Consider the following 17,334-nt stretch of genomic DNA (forward strand, 5'->3'; position numbering starts at 1 on the left):
TTATATATAATTTTGATGTAGGACATAAATAAAAAATTTACAATTTATTGATAGATAAACAATATATAAAATCAATCTTTTTAAATATTTTTAAAATGTATAAGTTATAATTTATTGATATAGAATTATAGATTATGTTTTTATTATTTGAGCCAACTCGTGAGCTTTCGGTGAGTCGAGCTTGAGTTTAAGAAATAGACTCAATTGTTAATATATCGAGTCGTAAGCCAAATTCAATTTTTGTAAACCGAGCTTAAATTTGATCTAACTCGGATCAATTCGCCTTACTTCCAGCCCTAATACCTCCCCCTTAACTTGAAGTACCAAGTGAAAAAATAAATTAAAGTATTTAAAAAATAGGAGAGGAAGAAAGAAGAAAAGAAATAGAAGCGGCTTTAATTCTATTCTAACATGGAAAATTGACTCTCTCATTTGATAATTATCTTTTCTTTTTTTTTTATTAAAGATAGGAGACTCGAACCCGCAACCTCTTAATTAAGTATGAAGAGATTATACCATTTGAGTTATAATTCATTGGCATAATTATCTTCTTATTATCGTTATTGATTCGTGAATGCGTATGAAAGTTGGTGATGTAACTATGTACATTATATTGGTTGATATTTTTAAATTTTTTGTAATGTTCAACTTCTGTGAATTTTGTATAAGTTTTCGTTCACTACATATTAAAAATTTTTTTCGGAATAACAAAAATTAAATTCTAAATGTTCAAGTTATAAAAATTTAAAAAAAATATTAGAGAGACACTAAAATTTATTATTTTATTTATTAATTAATTATTAATATTTAAAAATATAAATAAAAAATATATTATTAAATTACTAAATTAAAAAATTGAACAAATAACTAAAAATACTTGTCAAAACAATAAATTTATCACCTTTAAAACTTTTTTTCAACATCATATTCAACCTACAAAAGCACCTTCATTGACCTTTTTTTTCCTTCTTCCTCTTCACATGTGAATTTTTAGCTACACTGAAATTCGCATTCAATGCTGATGAATTTATTATTAAACGCTTTGACATTCTCTCTTTGAAGTTATCTATGGTCTTTCTTTAAATTTGTCTAATTTCACCTTTACAAATTGGGACTTAGAGTTTCAATGAGAAGAAGAAGATGAGCAGAAGAACAATAATCTTCGAAAAAAAAGAAATATTTAGATGACATTATTAACCAACAGCCACATTAGATTAAAAATTAACGAAATTACGCATAGACTAATATTTGGTTAGAATTGTCAAACAAATATAATTATTCATGAGCACAACAATTATTTAAATTATTCATGGTCAATTTTATCAGTGTCAAAATATTTCATGATAAAAAATAACTATTTACTCTTATTTTGTTAATTAATTTAGTCAATGGAATACTAAATAATGGAATGGAACAATAATATTTTTTTTTAAAATTACATCATACTTTTTTTAGTGTGGAACATTTCTCTTTTCAATTGATATTTTTGTATTTTAAACATTTATTTTTTTAAAAATATTTATATATTAGTTTTAAAACATTTAAAAGAAGTGTAAATTATTTATAATAATTCAATTGTATTAGAAAATTAATTTTTTTAATAAATAAAAAATAAAAATAATAATAATAAAAAAATTAATTAAAAATAATCGAAATTTATTTTATTTAATTTTTATTAATTATTATAATAATAAATAAATACTAAATAAGATGAATTTAAAATATTTTTTTTTCTTTTCTAGCATTTCGATAAAAAAAAAATACTTGCCAAAAAAGTTGTAATACCCAACAACGCCTTGTTGGCTTGTTAGACGAATCGTATTGTACCGTATAACCCAAAGGGAAGGTCGTTAATCTCACCGCGACGACAAGCCAAAACGCCGACGTGTCACCTCATTCTTTATTCTCTCTGACTTATCTGATCATCACTTCTTTGTGACTCTGTCCGTCTCCTTCTACTTCTCTTCTCTCTGAGAAGACCGAAGGCAAGAGGGAGAGTAGCACCTCTCCCATACAAATACCGAACCCCGAACAGCCTCTTATTATGAAAATCCATAAATACCCCTCTTCTTTCTCACCTATATAATTCCGCAAATGAAATTAGACCACCTTCTTAGAATAATAAACCCGCAAAACCACTCTCACAATCACAAGAAAGAAAAGATCGAAACCATAACCATTTCTCTCTGATTCTCGAAAGCCAATCAGATTTGACCACTCCTCTCTTCCTTCCTTCTTCTCACGAAGGTGTTCCAATCGGTACGTTCACGCTTCTTTCATTTTCACTCCTCCGTTCTTGTCCTTGATTAGCTTCACCGTTTTTCAATTTGCAGCTCAACCAAATCGCATCGTGTTGCGTGAGCTAGGATTAGGGTTTATCATAGTCGCATCTAATAATTTCTTTGATTGTTTTGTCTGTTTTTCATTTACTTTGGCTCTGATCTACTTATTTCGTCTTGATGATGATGAGGATGATGAGAACGACGACTATGTTAATTTTAATTGATAGTTTTGTTTGTGTTTGATTGTTGCATTTTCTTGTTCTTTTATTGTTCTTCTCTGATACTGATTGATTATTGCATTTTCTTGTTCCTGCTGTTGATGAACTTTGTTTCTTGTTTAATAGTGTCTTCTATGATTATTGCTATTCTTGTCCTTGTTTTTGTTTGATTGTTTCATTCTCTTGTTACCTTCTTTTCTTTAATGGATTGCTGCCTTTTTTTTTTGTCCCTGTTCTTGCTGTTGATGATGCTATTGATTAAGTTTCGTTACGTGTTCAGCAGCTTACTGCACTATATGCTTCGTGTAAAGCGACCCTGCGAAGGAGTGTTTGTAGAAGAAGACACTCAGAGCATAATCAGCAACAACAACAGCGTTTTCTTCAAGAAGAATCGGAACACAGTTTCCTCTGCCCCAACCGATACCGCTGTGGACTCCACAGTGAACAAAGACAACAGTAGCTTCTGTAGCAGCAGTAGTAACAACGACACCAGCAACAGCCGAACAACTATGGCTTTGGGTGAATCCAACCCACCGGATATTGATGAGGATCTGCACAGCCGACAGCTCGCTGTGTATGGCCGTGAGACAATGAGGAGGCTGTTTGGGTCCAATGTGTTGGTCTCAGGGATGCAGGGCCTTGGTGTTGAGATCGGTATAGGCTTTGAATACTTGTCTTGCTTATTTTATTGCATTATACTGTGTAATGTTGAATGAATATTAACTTGATTATATTTTATGTGAGGTGCCTTGCATTTGTTGTGTGTTCAGGCACACAGTTTGATTTTTAATTGAATGAATATACAGTTAAATCTTTAGAATTAAGTGACTACGAAATTTGGATCATATGCTCCAATTTGATGGTTTTTATGAAGCTTTATGCCTTCAGCCGATAGTAAAATAAAACCTTGATCTGCTATTAGATAATGGTCCTTGATTCATCCCTCCAGCTGTAAAAGGTGTGAGTAAGAGTGATGCATAAGAAAATTATCCGTAATAAAAAGTGCTTTATTTATTTATTTTTAATTATCACAAACTTTTCTTGTTGATTGACTTTGGTAAATATTTCTAGATGTTGGATTAAAAGGAACCAGAATCATAAGTTAAGAGCAGATCAGTTGTTGTTTTTTCTAATTAAGATTTAAGAAGGCAGTTCAAAGTTGGAAAATTTATGCAATTGAATTCATAATTTTTTATAATCAATTCAGATCATTTCTTTATTATTTTTGTAAAATACTTTATTAATTCATTGTTGATATATCACTTCTTCAGCAACTTACCTGAAGTCCTTACTCCTTTCTTATGTTATTTAATGTTGGCCAGTTGATTAGCTACATTTTGGTCTTTTGGAACAGTAATTACCTTGCTAGTTACAACATGATATTAAATGCTATATTAGTACTGCTATCTTAAATATTGATAATCATGAGTAACAATTTAATTTATTTATAAAATTAATCAAATTTATGATAAATAATAATTTTTAATATTACTTATGTATTTGTTACTATGATTTGAATGATTATTTTTTAAATGTTTGTTATTTTTAGTATAAAATTGTCGTTTATATTAAATGCTATTAATTGTTTCTCTAACATTACATTGATAATTGTTATGTTTTAAAATATAAAAAGTAAAATACATAATATTTTTGCCATATATTTTAGGAATTTTTATTCTATTTTTTCATCATAATATATGTGGAAAAGACAGAGATGTGAAATATACAATGTTATAGAGGACAACATGAACTAGTGAACTTCTAAAGTCATGTAAATTAAACAATAACTTTACCATAGTGTTAAGATTTACCCATATTATATGGTTATAATTTATGTATAAAGTATTACTTGTTCTTTTATAAAAAGGTAAATATTATTGATACTATTATTATTCATTATTCGCATATGTAATTGAATATTATTCATATATCTTTTGTAAGTATTATTTATTTATTTATATGTTTATATTTTTAAATAAAAAAGAATGATAAAGACCTTGTTCATTGAAAGATCTCCTTAGGCAGCTAGGCATACATGATTAATTTATCTTATATTTTGATTAATAAAATGGGATTTTAACAGATGAACTTGTTCACTTTGTTGCTTGCACCGAACAATTAAGAAGATAATATCGTATTATATAAGTCTATCCTATCATGTTTTATACACTATATCATACAGTATACTAGTATACCCAAATAGATCTTCTAATGCATAAGGGCAGTTTGAAGTGTTTCATTGGTTTGATTGCAACTTTCTATTTCGCAGCTGGGCTAAGTTCAAAATTTTGGTATTTAATCATTTGTATGCTAACATACTTTACTAATTAATATCTGCAGCAAAGAATCTCATTCTTGCGGGTGTCAAATCTGTGACATTGCATGATGAGAGGACTGTAGAGCTATGGGATCTGTCCAGTAATTTTGTGTTTTCAGAGAATGACATTGGAAAAAACAGGGCACTGGCTTCTGTTAGTAAGTTGCAGGAGCTCAATAATGTAGTGGTTGTACTAACATTGACAACTGAACTGACAACAGAGCAGCTTTCTAGATTTCAGGTACTCTCTTCTAGTGACTATCCCTTTCTTTGAATGAATTTCATATTATGTCCCATAATGCATTTATTTTTACTCATGCTACTGGTGTGTCTTGATTTGATTATAACCATTAAGTGACAAATCAATTCTTACTCGTAGAAGAATATTGTTTGTGATGTTTTAATGTTTTAATATTATTAGGTTTTGAAAAGGCAGTGTACCTGCTGCAAACTAGGTCACATATTTGCTAATAATAATTTACTTTGGCTTCAAATTATTTTGCTAGAATATCGAGGATACAATACCTTTATGCAAATACCCCCCCCCCCCCCCCAAACATAAGATTTGTCCTTCTTGTCAATTTTATAATTCTAAACCAGGCTTGATCATATATTCATATTTGCAGCATAATGGCATAATTTAATTTTTTTTAAAGGCATAATTTAATTTGAAGTTTGTTGTTTGAATTTCCCATCATAAATGCATCTCTATCTAGTTTATTTTGATGTATTAGTATTTGTATATGTTTTATTTTGCAGGCTGTTGTTTTCACTGAAATTAGTCTTGAGAAAGCTATTGAGTTCAATGATTTCTGCCACACTCATCAGCCTCCTATTGCTTTTATCAAAACTGAAGTTAGAGGTCTTTTTGGCAATGTGTTCTGCGATTTTGGGCCTGCATTCACTGTCGTCGATGTTGATGGAGAGGAACCCCATACTGGTATAGTTGCATCAATCAGCAATGACAACCCTGCTCTAGTATCTTGTGTTGACGACGAGAGGCTTGAGTTTCAGGATGGAGATCTTGTTGTATTCTCTGAAGTTCATGGTATGAAAGAATTGAATGATGGAAAGCCCAGAAAGATAAAAAATGCTAGAGCATATTCATTTACCCTTGAAGAAGACACTACAAACTATGGTGGTTATGAGAAAGGTGGTATTGTCACACAGGTCAAACAGCCCAAGATATTGAACTTTAAGCCACTCAGGGCAGCACTAAGTGATCCAGGAGATTTTCTTCTGAGTGATTTTTCTAAGTTTGATCGCCCGCGTCTTCTTCACATAGCATTTCAGGCTTTGGATAAGTTTATTTCTGAGTTGGGTCGCTTACCTGTTGCTGGTTCAGACTCTGATGCTCAGAAGCTTATATCCATTGTTAGTGATTTCAATGACGCCTTAGCTGATGATAAATTGGAAGATATAAATCCAAAACTTCTGCGATATTTTGCCTTTGGTGCTAGGGCCGTTTTGAACCCTATGGCTGCCATGTTTGGTGGAATTGTCGGACAAGAGGTTGTCAAAGCATGTTCTGGGAAGTTTCATCCGCTTTTTCAGGTAACTTAGTATTTATTGTTTGATCATATTCTCGTGTTTTGAAATATATGTTGCCTAGTCCAAAGACATTTTGTTTTAATAATACTTGTCATTTACTAAGCTTATTTTACTTTGTAGGTTTAGTTTGCTGCTTTGATGCATATTTGATCATTTTGCTTCTTTTATAGTGTTATGTACCTATTGAATATAGCAAGCCACGCATGAACATAGTAACCTATTGAACACACTGATGATCCCACGATATCTTAACATTGTTTTGAAATGGGGAGGTTTAGTACATCAAACCTGACTCAACAATCATAATATACAGTGTCATTTTCCTCTTAAATGAGCATTTTTTTAAACAAGAAGCTTATGATACTTCTCTTTGAAATTTATTGTTGTTTTGATCTCTTAATTCTTTCCTCCACAGTTTTTCTACTTTGATTCTGTTGAGTCACTTCCTACAGAACCAGTGGATCCTGATGATTTAAGGCCAGTAGGTAGTCGATATGATGCACAGATATCAGTTTTTGGACAGAAGTTACAGAAGAAATTGGAGGATTCTCAAGTGTTTGTTGTTGGATCTGGTGCTTTAGGATGTGAGTTTTTGAAAAATCTTGCTCTCATGGGAGTTTCTTGTGGAAGTCAAGGGAAGCTGACAATTACTGATGACGATGTTATAGAGAAGAGTAACCTAAGCAGGCAGTTCCTTTTCCGTGATTGGAATATTGGACAGGCGAAGTCTACGGTTGCTGCTTCAGCTGCTGCATCTATAAATACTGCATTGAATGTTGTTGCTCTGCAAAATCGTGTTAGCAGTGAAACTGAAAATGTATTTCACGATGCCTTCTGGGGAAACTTGAGTGTCGTGATCAATGCGCTAGACAATGTCAATGCGAGATTATATGTTGATCAAAGATGCTTGTATTTCCAAAAGCCTCTTCTGGAGTCTGGAACTCTTGGAACCAAATGCAATACCCAGATGGTCATTCCTCACCTAACGGAAAACTATGGTGCATCAAGAGATCCACCAGAGAAACAGGCACCAATGTGTACAGTACACTCATTTCCACACAACATTGACCACTGCTTGACATGGGCCCGTTCAGAGTTTGAGGGTTTGCTTGAAAAAACTCCTGCTGAAGTGAATGCCTATTTGTCTAATCCCAACGAATATACTAATGGAATGAGGAATGCTGGTGATGCTCAAGCAAGGGATAACCTGGAGCGTGTTCTTGAGTGCCTGGACAGGGACAAGTGTGAAACTTTTGAAGACTGTATTACTTGGGCTCGCCTAAAGTATGTTAGTTATATGCATATATTTGCTCCTTCTAATCACTAACAGACTAGCAGTAATGTGTTTTAGCATATTAGTGTTTCTGTGGACTTCACTCATCAATCTTTTCTGTTCACACACAGGTTTGAAGATTATTTTGCTAACCGGGTGAAGCAGTTAATATATACTTTTCCCGAAGATGCTCAAACCAGCACTGGATCTCCATTCTGGTCTGCACCGAAAAGATTTCCCCATCCACTACAGTTCTCAGCCTCTGATGCAGGTCACGTACATTTTGTGATGGCAGCTGCTATTTTACGAGCAGAGAGTTTTGATATCCCAATCCCCGACTGGGGAAAGAACCCTACAAAGTTGGCTGAAGCAGTTGATAAAGTGATAGTACCTGATTTTCAGCCTAAGAAAGATGTGAATATAGTGACAGATGAGAAGGCCACCAGTCTCTCTACTGCTTCCATAGACGATGCAGTTGTTATCGATGATATAATAATCAAGTTAGAGAGGTGCCGAGCAAATTTGCCACCAGAGTTCAGGATGAAACCAATACAATTTGAGAAGGTATTTTGTCCTCTTCATAATACCTTGCTTTATTTGACTTTTACCATGATGCTCCTTGCAGCCTTGCCTCCTGCTAAACCTATATTTATAATTAGCAGTGAATTCACGTATAGCAAAAATGTGTATATCTAAACTCTTTTCACTAAGTGCTCTTGCAAAGTTTGGTTGGTAGAGAGATATCATGGGATGATGGTGGAAAAAATAATGTATACTTGATTCTCTAAATTGTCATTTAAATTGATGAAAAATATGTTTCGAGCAAGTGGATGTTGTGCTTTTTAAATTTTATGGTTTCATATATTAGTGAATAGGAGGTGGAGGTTTGAGTTTGCGGTTGCTTAGAATCGGTATTAACTAACCAAATTCTGATCTAAAATTGCAGGATGATGATACAAACTACCATATGGATGTTATAGCTGGGCTTGCCAATATGAGGGCACGGAATTACAGCATTCCCGAGGTTGACAAGCTGAAAGCCAAGTTCATCGCCGGACGGATCATTCCCGCAATTGCAACCTCAACTGCTATGGCTACTGGTCTTGTCTGCTTGGAGCTTTACAAAGTCTTGGATGGAAGACACAAAGTGGAAGATTACAGAAACACATTTGCTAACCTAGCTCTGCCTCTGTTTTCAATGGCTGAGCCAGTTCCTCCAAAGGTTATGAAGCATCAGGATATGAACTGGACAATTTGGGACAGATGGGTTCTAAACGAGAATCCTACCCTCAGGGAGCTCCTTCATTGGCTCAAGGCGAAGGGATTAAATGCATATAGTATTTCATGTGGGAGTAGCATGCTCTATAATAGTATCTTCAACAAGTTCAAAGACCGAATGGATAGAAAAGTAGCAGATTTGGCAAGGGATGTGGCCAGGTTGGAGATTCCACCATACCGTAGCCACGTTGATGTCGTGGTGGCCTGTGATGATGATGATGGTAATGATATTGACATCCCCCTGGTATCCGTTTATTTCCGTTAGGTACTTGCATCTTACAGTAGACTTAGGGTAAGGAAAAGACATGACACTAGTGCTCCATATTCATAGTGGACACACAACATTTGTAGACCATACCACGGTTCATACATGAATTGAAATACACTTCCATTGCTAGCTAGGTTTATTGTTTACTTTGAGCAGACTCTTCCAAAGTTTTGGGTGGTGCTGTCTCATTTTACAGGGAAAGAATTTGGACAACTAAAATATAGGATAGTCCTTTGCTTTGCTGCCTTCTGAATAACAAATTCTGCACCGGTTGAATTGTACCCAAGACTTTGGATTCGAAACTTGACAAAAGGCTGGAAGATTCTTCCACTAGAAAGATATAGTTTGTCACATTATGTCACATTATGTGGGCTTCACAATACAAAACTAATAAGTAAGTGGGAAATGCTACCGTGCTTACAAACGTTTTCAGCATAGTATGCTGACTTTGCGTGGCAATATAAAAGATCAACACGTGGGGGTGGGAATGGTTGTGGGACGGAACAGGAGAAGCATCCTGTTCTGCAAGAGTAATTATGCATGGTAATTAGTTTTATAATTAGTTGATAAGATAATTTAAAAATTAAGAATAAAAAATATTTAAAAATAAATATAAAAATTTTATAAGTTATTTAAATTTTAGAATGTATAAAATTTATAAATTTAAATTAAATAAAATATTAAAAAATTATTTAATTATTTTATTGGTTCCTATAGTTTTACGAAATTTTTAATTAGGTTTTTGTACTTTTTTTTTCATTAGGTCCTTGCACCAAATTTTCTTTTTCAATTAGGTCCCTCTTAGCAGTAATTAGCTTAATTTTATAGGGACCTAACTAACAAAAAAAAAATTGGTATAGGGACCCAAATAAAAGAAAAAAAAAGTGTAGAGACCTAATTAAAAAAAAATTGGTGCAAGGACTCGATTAAAAGAAAAAAAGTACAGGACCTAATTAAATATCGATAAAACATTAATAATATAATAAAACAAGAATTAGATATCAAACCCAGACCATTAAATATCGAACCACCTTCGATTTGCTAAAAATCGCTAAAACATGAACATAATAAAAGTATAAATTAATAATTTTGAAAAAGTAATAAAATTAAAGATAATTTAATAAATTGAATATAAAATTTAAAATTATGCATGAAGATAAAAATACTTTGAATATGATGTTTAATTTTTGTTTCAAATTAAATACTGTTAAAAAAATAAATGAATAAACTTATATAATATTTATAAATAATTACTTTATAATTGTTTATCTTAATTTTGTTACACATAATAATAATATAATAAATTTTTTTAGGTTTAATTATTTTGTTGGTCCCTATAGTTACGCAAAATTTTTAATTAGATCCCTGTACTTTTTTTCCTTTTAATCGAGTCCTTGCACCAATTTTTTTTTTAATTGGGTTCCTACACTTTTTTTTCTTTTATTTGGGTCTTTGTACCAATTATTTTTTTAGTTGGGTCCTTATAAAATTAAACTAATTACTGCTAAAAGAGACCTAATTGAGAAAAAAATTTGGTACAAAAATCTAATTAAAAAGAAAAAAAATATAAGAACTTAATTGAAAATTTTACAAAACTATAAAAACCAATAAAATAATTAAACTTTTTTTAATATTTTATTTAATTTAAATTTATAAATTTTATACATTCTAACATTTAAATAACTTATAAAATTTTTATATTTATTTTTAAATATTTTTTATTCTTAATTTTTAAATTATTTTATCAACTAATTATAAAACTAACTACTACGCATAATTATTCTTGCAAAACGGGTTACTTCTCCTGTTCCGTCTCACAACCATTCTCACCCCACGTGTCGATCTTTCATATTGCCACGCAAAGTCAGCATACTATGCTGAAAACGTTCATAAGCACGGTAGAATTTTCCTAAGTTAAATTATACTTTCTAGTTTCTACACATTGAATTGAACTGAAAAGTTTGAAACGGAGAATATCGTGCGTGTTTGGTTGTCATTACCTCATGGAAAAAATATTCTTTAATATGTTGCCAATTTTTTTCATAACACAAAATATTTGAAATTTTTTTCTAAAAACCTTTTTTAAAGGTTATATAATATTCATCTTTTAGAAAAGGATATTTAACATAATTGATAGATAAAGAATACAGTTAGATAAAGAGAATCAGGAGTGCACCAACTTGGACAACTGATTTCATGATGTGTGACCTGAAAGAAGCAGATTGAAGACAGTTATGTTTTCTGCTTTTACTTTAGAATATTGATTTACCTTCTAAATTTGTATAGTAAAAAGTAAAAACTCAAGAACATCCAATACATTTTGCGAGTTATATCGAATAGTTCTTATATACTTTAATTTTCTTCTCATATCTATGTTTTTATATATTCTTCATTTGTTTTGTTTTGTCTTTGCATAATTTTCGCCATGTCCATGTGTTCCCCCATATTAGGTCATCATTTAAAGTACCATCTAACACATACCGAACAAAACTAGAACTTTCTTGGGTACAATTCTAACTACTTGTTACATTGTGAAGTAATTAATGATTAGAGAAATAGTAGAATGACTTATTTAAATTCATATTTTAATTTGGTTTAAAAAGACAAAAAGTATATACATAAGATAGACTAAAAGAATAATGCACAATCTTGTTTTTGTCTGTTTTTATCCATTATTTCAATGAAGTATAAATTATTTTATTCGAATTTGTCATGTGATTTAATCATGTATAACCTCTCATCATAATAAAAGATGAAATTTAGCAACTACATGTTATATAAAATATCATTTTATTTTTCATTCTATTTCAAATATAAAAAAAAAAAAAGTTTAGAAAAATGAAAAACAAGAGAGAAATATTTTTCAATCAAAACTAACATATCGATTAAAAATAAAAATATGGAGAAAATTTTCAATACATCACAAATTGGATATCATAAATTTCCAATCTGCCACCAGAGGGCAGCCAAAGTTTACACATGAATGATCTCTTCATGAGGGATTATCTGTTGTAACTGACAAACAATTTCTACTTAGTTCTTATCAGCACCTTCATCAAAATCTCTGGAAACTCCAACCCTGAAATCCAGTTGTTTCTGATGTTTATTGCGGCGGCGCTCATCGAAATCATCCCATCCTTCAAACTGCAAGAAAATCCCAGCATATTGCAACTCTGTTTCTTAGGAATTCCATGATCCAAAGAACTAACAGAACTATGATAAGCTTCCATTTTAAAAAGATAATACCAACAAATCTTATCCCAGCAGTGGGATCGGCTATCATAGATCAAACGACGTCAGAATTCCCTCTCATAGAATACATTTGTGCCTTATCATATATATGTTTGATTAAAAGAAATAAGAAAGATGTTCAGACCTGGCGAAGAATATCGATGGTAATTTCTGTGTTGTGGAGATCCAGCGTAGAGAGCTGAAGGCAAGTCTTGAATAGTTTAGAAGGAAGAGATTTCATCGCATTGTTACTCAGATACAAAGCCTGCATGGTGGTAAAAGTGGAGAAAGTTAGTAATATAGATGTCAAATCCATTTTTATTTTGATGCCTGTAATGGTTATATAAAAGGGGAAATCATGTAATACTGAAAAGAACAAACTGTCTTTAATGGCAGCATAAAGGGTGTATATGCATGGTTTAGTATGTGGTAATCCACTGTTTATAAAATTATGTGAAAAGGTATTTATAACCAACCATTTGTGAAGTAGAGTATAGAATAAAGAGCTTCATTTAATACCTCAAAGTAGTACAGACTTGCAAGAATGAAACAGTAACAGGCTAACAGCATATAATTAAAGTTCCTAATGTCCAATCATAAATAACATGAAAAGTTGATGATGAAGCAAGGGAGAAAGAACACTGTTTCTTGTTTTATAAGGCCAAAATGGGGAAAATAGGACACCTTCAAATTCTTAAAACTGCTAAATGTCTCTGGCAATTCTGACAAGAAATTTGAAGAGAAATCAACCTGTGCCACAAGAAAATTACATAAGCATTTAAGAGTACATTTCATCTATATGTTATAGTTTTGCAAACCTATTTGGGTAGTCCCTTTGGAATCACAAATTGAGAACGACGACTTGAAACAAACAACCGTACCTCAACAAGAGAATGACAATTCCCTACAGATTCACCAACTATATTCATCCTGAGAAAAAGAGACACGCCAATCAATACAATAAAAATTTACAGATAAAGTAACTTAGTGTTAGTATTTGTTAAGAACAGTTTTACAACAGAAGTTACCGAACAAGAAAAACGTTGAGACGGATTCTTCAGCTAAGTATTGTACCTATTATTGTTGACTCGCAAAACTTCTAATTGGGTAAGCTTCCCAATTTCACTAGGAAGGCCAACCAACTTATTATTGGATACATGAAGTTCCCTTAAGGCGGTTAAAGATCCCAGTGCAGACGGCAAAGTAGTCAAACTGCAGAAATCATGTGAAATATACATATAGGGCCGATCAAATTCAATCAACATAAGGATCTATAAGGCAAATTTGAGACAGAATATGATTCATCCTCACAAATTTTCTAAGAATTTCACATGATACATAGAATTAAATACTAAAACAGAACACGAGGTAAGAGGTATTGGTAGTCTAAGACAAAATGCTAGTAGTATGCAGAAACATTTAAGACCATTAAACTCAAAAATTCACCTAAACTTGCAGAGCTTTAAGAAAAAAAAAAAAACTAACTAACTAACTCAAATGGTAAACTTCAGAGTTTACTCATAAAATCGTAAAACTTGTAAGAGCTTACGAGTTGACTTGAGAGTGATGACCTTGAAAAACATAATGAAAGGACTTAGGAGCATAAATACCTACATCCTTGACCTCTTCATATTTAGAGCGTGACTAACTACGGCCTATTATGATGGTATGGAGTAGACAGTCAACAAATGATAATCCCTAATACATGCAATCTTGACGAGTTGATGTAAATTCTTTGTTGTTCTATGCGAGTTAGGACAAAAAAAAGTGCACGATGAATAGTTGCCAGGACGTCAATGATGATCTACTCACTTGTTCTGGTTTAATGATAATACTGTTAGGTACTTCAGAGGTGTTAATCCTTCCCAGCTAATCGATTCATCCGATAAGCAGTTTGCATTAATGAATAGTTTCTGCAGAATTTTCAAAGTTGCAAGGTGTGTTAAATTAAACATTACTTCCTCTAAAATGTTTGTATGCAGATGAAACAGAAAACTTATAAAGGGATACAGAAGTTCAGCTTACCTCTAGACCAGTAAGATGAGCAATCGCAGAAGGGACGGTTTTGATTGAATTGTTGTTGCAATCTAGAACTCGAGCAGAAGACTCACAAGCCCACACTTCATCAGGTATGACCTACTTAAATTGAAATTGCTATGGAAAATGAGAATGCAAGAACAATAATTGACAAGCAATTTTAATTTTAAATACCATATGCAGGAAAGAAAGAAAGGAAGAAAAATCTATTTAGGTTGCCTTTTGCCATTGTTGTATTTTTGCTACTCCCTTTCCTTTCACAATTAAGGCAGACAGAAATTTCAAATGACTAACCACCAAATAACCTTTGCTTAACTTAAAAGAACTACTCAAATTTTATTATAGGCCTTTCGGTAATAGTTTTCAAAAGCAGGAAAAAAAATCCAGATTATTTTATTTGCACAACAGGATCTGTATATGAAAATTCTTCAAATAAAAACATGTCATTAAGTAAAATTAAACATGTGCCTCTTCCTTATACATCGATTGTTAAGCTCCAACTCCAAGATTTCCAATATAATTTGATTAATATATGATAAAATCATGAACTGTTTATTACCTCCAAGTTGCATTCAGACAATGCTACAACCCCAGTCACTTTCCAACGTTCCACCCTGTTCTTAACCGGAACTTTATTCGCATCATTACTCGACCCTGAATGGCTATCTCTCCTCAATTTGGGAACAACTTGAGCTTTCTTCAAGACAGGACCCTCCTACACAAGAAATTTTAAATCTTCATGCTGCAGTTTAGTATTTTACTGAGTGTAATAGGAAGTAGAAACAATAACAACAACAACAATAAAGCCTTATCCCATTACATGGAGTCGGACACATGGATCAAACGATGTCATTGAGCTCTATCATGTATCAGTGAAATTCTACACATAGATCTCCTTTGATCACCTCATGTATGGTCTTCTTGGATCTTCCTCTATCTTTCAACCCCCTGTTTACCTTCCATCTTATCCACCCTCCTAACTAAATGCTCTGCCGATCTTCTTGTCACATGTCTAAACTACTTAAGATGAGATTCTACTATCTTTCCAACAATAGGTGTTACTCCAATTTTTTCTCTTATATCTTTGTTCCTATTTTGTCCAGTAGTGTGTAGCCACTCATCCATATCAGAAAATATATATATATATATATTCTCACCCCATGACCACAAGACGAAGCCACAATTTAACTTCCTGATGAAATCACACAGTATTGGTGATGATCAATCATGCTAGAATTTAGTTGATTTGTTTCACCACAATTTCCTTTCAAGATATACATTTTTTATCAACTTCCTAGTTCCTATGTTAATGGCTTGCACTGTAGGAATTCTAGTTTAAGGCAAGCTTCCCCTTCGTTTTATTGCCTACCAAAAGCAAACAAACAAATCTATTGAATACTATCTCCATAGCACAAAAATAAAACCCCTTTGAATGCTTCGTCGAATCAAGTAGTTGAGTAAACATTTTAGATGAAAACCACACCAGAGGCAATCAATCCTGTTTGAGCATTAAAATCCGTATACGGAGCATACCTCTCCCAACAACAATTTCTCCATACCCATGCCTCAAACCCAAGACACATGTTAGAAAGGGCAGCCTTTGCACAAGCATCCCGCGTTAACACTAGATCCAAAGAAAGATCGCACCTAAAGAGTGTAATGCAGACAGCCTAACTTGATAATTGCATCAGTAGCCAATTCCACAGCTTGAACCCGTGACTTCGAGGTCACACAGAGACAACTCACGTATTGCTCTAAGACTCCTCTTCCAAGACCACACGTTAAGGGGTCAAAAATTCTGCCACTCAAATGGACCATGTGTTGGTATTTCAAAATGAGGAAACGAAAGAACCTATTGCTTGGGAGCTTTACCCTATAATGGAGCATCCATGTTGAAACCAAATATCGGGATTGAACAAACTCTATAAGAGTATTAGGACCGTCTCATATTCTCAATTCTCATGTTGATTCTAAGAGAGAAAGACACAAAATTTATCATATTGCCCTAAAGCCATAACAATCAATCCCCCCTTTCTTTCTTTTACTAAAGTAAGTACCATTAGCAACAAAAAGCAAAGAAAGAAAGAAATGAATAATTGCATATAGAACACAAGAGAAGAGAATACCCCTTGATGTAACCCCTGTGAAGCAACAAGCATGAGCTTAGAGCCATTGGTCAAACCGGATGCCCCCAAAGTGTTGTGGTCTTCCAGAACCTTCCCTGTTTGTTATGATACATTCAAAAACGAAAAAAAAAAAGGAAAGGATAGTGAAAGCGGTTAGTTAGTTAGTTGGTTAGTTGCTTGCCTTTGAAGATGAGCTTCTGGCCACGTGGCAGAACGTTGGTGGAAGAGAGAAGGAGTGATTTGAGGTCTTTGATGGTTGATTCCGATGCGATTGAGGTTGGTATCGTCTTCCCTCCAAACTTCACGTTTATGGCTATGCTTCTCGTTGAAGAAGGGGCTTCCTCCATTCTTATTCGATCCAATTCCAGAAATGGATTCGATTTTGCACTTCTTCACTGCATTCTTCTATGCTTCGCCTCTTCCTAATTTTTCAGTTAAAATTATTTAGGGGTATTTTAGGAAATCAAAATATAATTATTATCTGATAACTAAATAGTAAATACAGAAATGCTAATTTTCAAGAATCGTGTACTAATCAAATAGAAAAATTTAGGTAATTTTAGCTTTTTTATAATAAATTAAAAAATAAAAAATTTTATTTTTATTTTTGTAATTTTTTGAAAATATCCCAGCAATTTTAATGGAATTGTTTGTTTGATGTAACATACTAGCACAAGAAATCTTCCCATGGTTCAAAAATTGGCCGAAGTAACAAAAAATTAGCTACTATACTATTTTAATTCAAGATAAAAA

At 32.7% G+C, this 17,334-nt stretch overlaps 2 protein-coding genes across 4 annotated transcripts; one reads left to right on the top strand and one right to left on the bottom strand.

Moving 5' to 3' along the window:
- Positions 1-1,808: 1,808 nt before the first annotated feature.
- Positions 1,809-9,473, top strand: LOC107647438 (ubiquitin-activating enzyme E1 2). 2 transcript variants are annotated; one of them, XM_016351585.3, is made up of 7 exons: positions 1,809-2,259; positions 2,781-3,154; positions 4,841-5,058; positions 5,577-6,371; positions 6,784-7,652; positions 7,773-8,205; positions 8,588-9,473. In XM_016351585.3, the coding sequence occupies exons 2-7, from the start codon at positions 2,797-2,799 to the stop codon at positions 9,182-9,184; spliced, it is 3,270 nt and encodes a 1,089-aa protein (XP_016207071.2). In that variant the 5' UTR covers positions 1,809-2,259; positions 2,781-2,796; the 3' UTR covers positions 9,185-9,473. The 2 variants fall into 2 exon arrangements, with proteins under 2 accessions (XP_016207071.2, XP_016207019.2); XM_016351533.3 differs by having other exon boundaries at positions 1,810-2,259; positions 2,784-3,154.
- A 2,573-nt stretch (positions 9,474-12,046) lies between these two features.
- On the bottom strand, positions 12,047-17,111 carry LOC107647647 (LRR/ubiquitin-like domain protein). 2 transcript variants are annotated; one of them, XM_016351736.3, is made up of 10 exons: positions 16,763-17,111; positions 16,582-16,676; positions 15,015-15,170; positions 14,444-14,554; positions 14,231-14,331; positions 13,493-13,630; positions 13,300-13,348; positions 13,103-13,168; positions 12,564-12,683; positions 12,047-12,331 (listed from the first exon to the last, which is right to left on the bottom strand). In XM_016351736.3, exons 1-10 carry the CDS (start codon positions 16,926-16,928, stop codon positions 12,221-12,223), a joined length of 1,113 nt encoding a protein of 370 aa, XP_016207222.1. In that variant the 5' UTR covers positions 16,929-17,111; the 3' UTR covers positions 12,047-12,220. The 2 variants fall into 2 exon arrangements, with proteins under 2 accessions (XP_016207222.1, XP_088357004.1); XM_088500878.1 differs by lacking the exons at positions 16,582-16,676; positions 16,763-17,111 and adding an exon at positions 15,276-15,444.
- Positions 17,112-17,334: the final 223 nt, after the last annotated feature.

This window comes from Arachis ipaensis, chromosome B1, assembly GCF_059453495.1.
Source record: "Arachis ipaensis isolate K30076 ecotype BB chromosome B1, ASM5945349v1, whole genome shotgun sequence".
Taxonomy (NCBI): Eukaryota; Viridiplantae; Streptophyta; class Magnoliopsida; order Fabales; family Fabaceae; genus Arachis; species Arachis ipaensis.

Coding starts and splice junctions, on each gene's coding strand:
- LOC107647438 (XM_016351585.3), top strand. CDS start 2,797: ATGCTTCGTGTAAAGCGACCCTGCGAAGGAGTGTTTGTAGAAGAAGAC. Junction 5,059..5,576: donor AGCAGCTTTCTAGATTTCAG/GTACTCTCTTCT, acceptor TTTATTTTGCAG/GCTGTTGTTTTCACTGAAAT. Junction 6,372..6,783: donor AGTTTCATCCGCTTTTTCAG/GTAACTTAGTAT, acceptor TTTCCTCCACAG/TTTTTCTACTTTGATTCTGT.
- LOC107647647 (XM_016351736.3), bottom strand. CDS start 16,928: ATGGAGGAAGCCCCTTCTTCAACGAGAAGCATAGCCATAAACGTGAAG. Junction 15,171..16,581: donor CACAGGGGTTACATCAAGGG/GTATTCTCTTCT, acceptor TTTCTTGTGTAG/GAGGGTCCTGTCTTGAAGAA. Junction 14,332..14,443: donor CTCATCTTACTGGTCTAGAG/GTAAGCTGAACT, acceptor AAAATTCTGCAG/AAACTATTCATTAATGCAAA.